The sequence below is a fragment of the Neopelma chrysocephalum genome, unplaced genomic scaffold, assembly GCF_003984885.1.
Source record: "Neopelma chrysocephalum unplaced genomic scaffold, ASM398488v2 Primary Assembly neopelma1_330, whole genome shotgun sequence".
NCBI classification, from domain to species: domain Eukaryota; kingdom Metazoa; phylum Chordata; class Aves; order Passeriformes; family Pipridae; genus Neopelma; species Neopelma chrysocephalum.
Genome location: NW_020897993.1, coordinates 24,523 through 26,855, shown reverse-complemented (window position 1 = coordinate 26,855; position 2,333 = coordinate 24,523). Strand labels below are relative to the sequence as shown.

The following is a 2,333-nucleotide window of genomic DNA, read 5'->3' as shown; positions in this document are numbered from 1 at the left end:
AAAGGAAATTTCTCCTTTTCCTGAAGGATGGTCCATTTTCTGACAACTCCTGATGGAAAAAGAGGAATTACAGATTTTCTGGAGGAAGAGGCAGGTTCCTGGTTTTCCTGAGTGAAAAGGAATTGCCTGTTTTTCCTGGGGAAAAAAATAGGAATATGTGTTTTTCCCGAGGAGAAGGCGGGTTCCTGCTTTTCCTGAGGAAAAGGCAATTTCTGGTTTTCTGCAGGGAAAGTTTGGTTTCCATTTTTCCTGCTGGAAAAGGAAATTTTTCCTGAGGAAGAGGCCCCTTCCTGGTTTTCATGAGGGAAAAGAACTTCCTTCTCCCATGGAAAATTAACTTTGTTTTTCCAGTTTCTGGTTTTCCAGTGGGAAAAAACATTTCTTTTTTTCCCGGTGAGAAAAGGAAATTTCTGTTTGTTTTTTTTTTCCAGAGGCAGAAGCTGATTCCTGGTTTTCCTAAGGAAAAAGGGAATTTCTTTTTTTCCTAAAAGATAGGGCAGTTCCTTCTTTTCCTGAGGGAGAGGCTGGATTCTGCTTTTCCAGAGGGAAAATTTAATTTCCTGCTTTTCCAGGGGGGACCTTTGGGCCCTGTATTTCCCAAGGGAAAAGGAAATCTCCTGGTTTTCCCAAGGGAAAAGGCAATTTCTGTTTTTCCTGAGGGAAAGCCCAAATCCTGGTTTTCCCAAGGAAAAGCAAATCTTACTCTCTGGAAGGAGAGACCACTTCCCAGTTTTCCCAGAGGAAGAGCAAATTTCTGGTTTACCAAAGGATTGGCTGGTTCCTGGATTTCATAAAGGGAGAAGAAATTCCTGGTTATCCTGAAGAAATCTGGTTTTCCGGAAGGAAGAGGAAATTTCAGGTTATCCTGAGGGAAAAGGAAAATTTTAATTATCCTGAGAGAGAAGGAAATTTCTCGTTATGCTGAGGGAAAAGGGAATTTTTACTTATTCTGCGGGAGAAGGAAAATTTTACTTATTCTGAGGGAGAAAGAAAATTTTAATTACCCTCAGGGAGAAGGAAATTCCTGGTTATCCTGAGGGAGAAAGAAATTCTTGGTTATCCTGAGGGAGAAGGAAAGTTTTAATTATCCTGAGGAAAAAGGAAAGTTTTAATTACCCTGAGGGAGAAGGAAATTCCTGGTTATCCTGAGGGAGGAGAAAACTTCTGCTTATCCTGAGGGAAAAGGGAATTTTGGGTTATCCTGAGGGAAAAGGGAATTTTGGGTTATCCTGAGGGAAAAGGGAATTTTTAGTTATCCTGAGGGAAAAGGAAAATTTTAATTACCCTGAGGGAGAAGGAAATTCCTGGTTATCCTGAAGGAGGAGGAAACTTCTGGTTACCATGAGGGAAAAAGGGAATTTTTAGTTATCCTGAGAGAGAAGGAAAATTTTGATTATCCTGAGGGAGAAGGAAATTCCTGCTCATCCTGAGGGAGGATGAAATTTCTGATTACCCTGAGGGAAAAGGAAATTTTTACTTCTCCTTAGGGAAAAGGGAATTTTTACTTATCCTGAGGGAAAAGGGAATTTTTAGTTATCCTAAGGTAAAAGGGAAATTTTACTTATCCTGAGTGAAAAAGAAAATTTTACTTATCCTGAGGGAGAAGGAAATTCCCGCTCACCCTGAGGGAGCCGCCATTTTATGGATTTCCTTGGGAGAAAGGAAACCCCCGTTTTCCAGGAGATTCCCGGAGGCAGAGGCCAAATCCTGCGTTCCCTGAGGGAAAACCTCATTCCCTCTCATCCCAACCCCCAGAACATCCCTCCCTTTCCCCCTCTAATCCCGATTTTCCCCCCGTTTTCCCCCAGCGCCGGATCCATGGCGGGGCGGGAGAGGCCGCGGCGGCTCCTGCGGCTGGTGCAGGAGGGGAAGGTGGATCTCCTGAGGGCCGAGCTGCTTCCAGAGGACATTCCAGAGGCGAGGAGCCGGCGCTGGGGCCGCCTGGGGGACACCCTGCTGCACCACGCCGCAAGGCTGGGACACAGGGACGTGCTGGAATTCCTGGTGCGGGAGCTCGGGATGGACGTGGAGGCGGCCAACGGGGACTACAAGAGGCCCATCCATGAGGCGGCTTCCATGGGGCACGGAGAGTGCGTGTCCTTCCTCCTGGAGCGCGGGGCCAGCGTGGACTGCCTGAAGAAGGGAGACTGGTGGGTCTGGGATTCTGGGGATTTCTGGGGTGGGGAAGGTGGGATCGTGGAATGGTTTGGGTGGGAAGGGACCTTAAAGGGGTCCTGAACCTCCAGTTCCAACCCCGACGCCTTCCACTATCCCAGGTTGCTCCAGCCTGGCCTTGGACACTCCCAGGGATCCAGGGGCAGCCACAGCTTCTC

General features: G+C 47.4%; 1 protein-coding gene across 2 annotated transcripts in view; it reads left to right on the top strand.

Annotated features, from left to right (window-relative positions):
* Window positions 1–1,574: 1,574 nt before the first annotated feature.
* Window positions 1,575–2,333, top strand: part of ANKRD16 (ankyrin repeat domain 16) — a 9,014-nt gene continuing 8,255 nt past the window's right edge. Inside the window, exons 1-2 of one of the 2 annotated variants that reach the window (XM_027705404.1) lie at window positions 1,575–1,693; window positions 1,809–2,150. In XM_027705404.1, coding sequence (XP_027561205.1) covers window positions 1,819–2,150 — 332 coding nt within the window. In that variant the 5' untranslated portion in view covers window positions 1,575–1,693; window positions 1,809–1,818. Of the gene's footprint in view, window positions 2,151–2,333 lie in introns of both variants that reach the window. The other variant, XM_027705403.1, reaches the window with a different exon arrangement.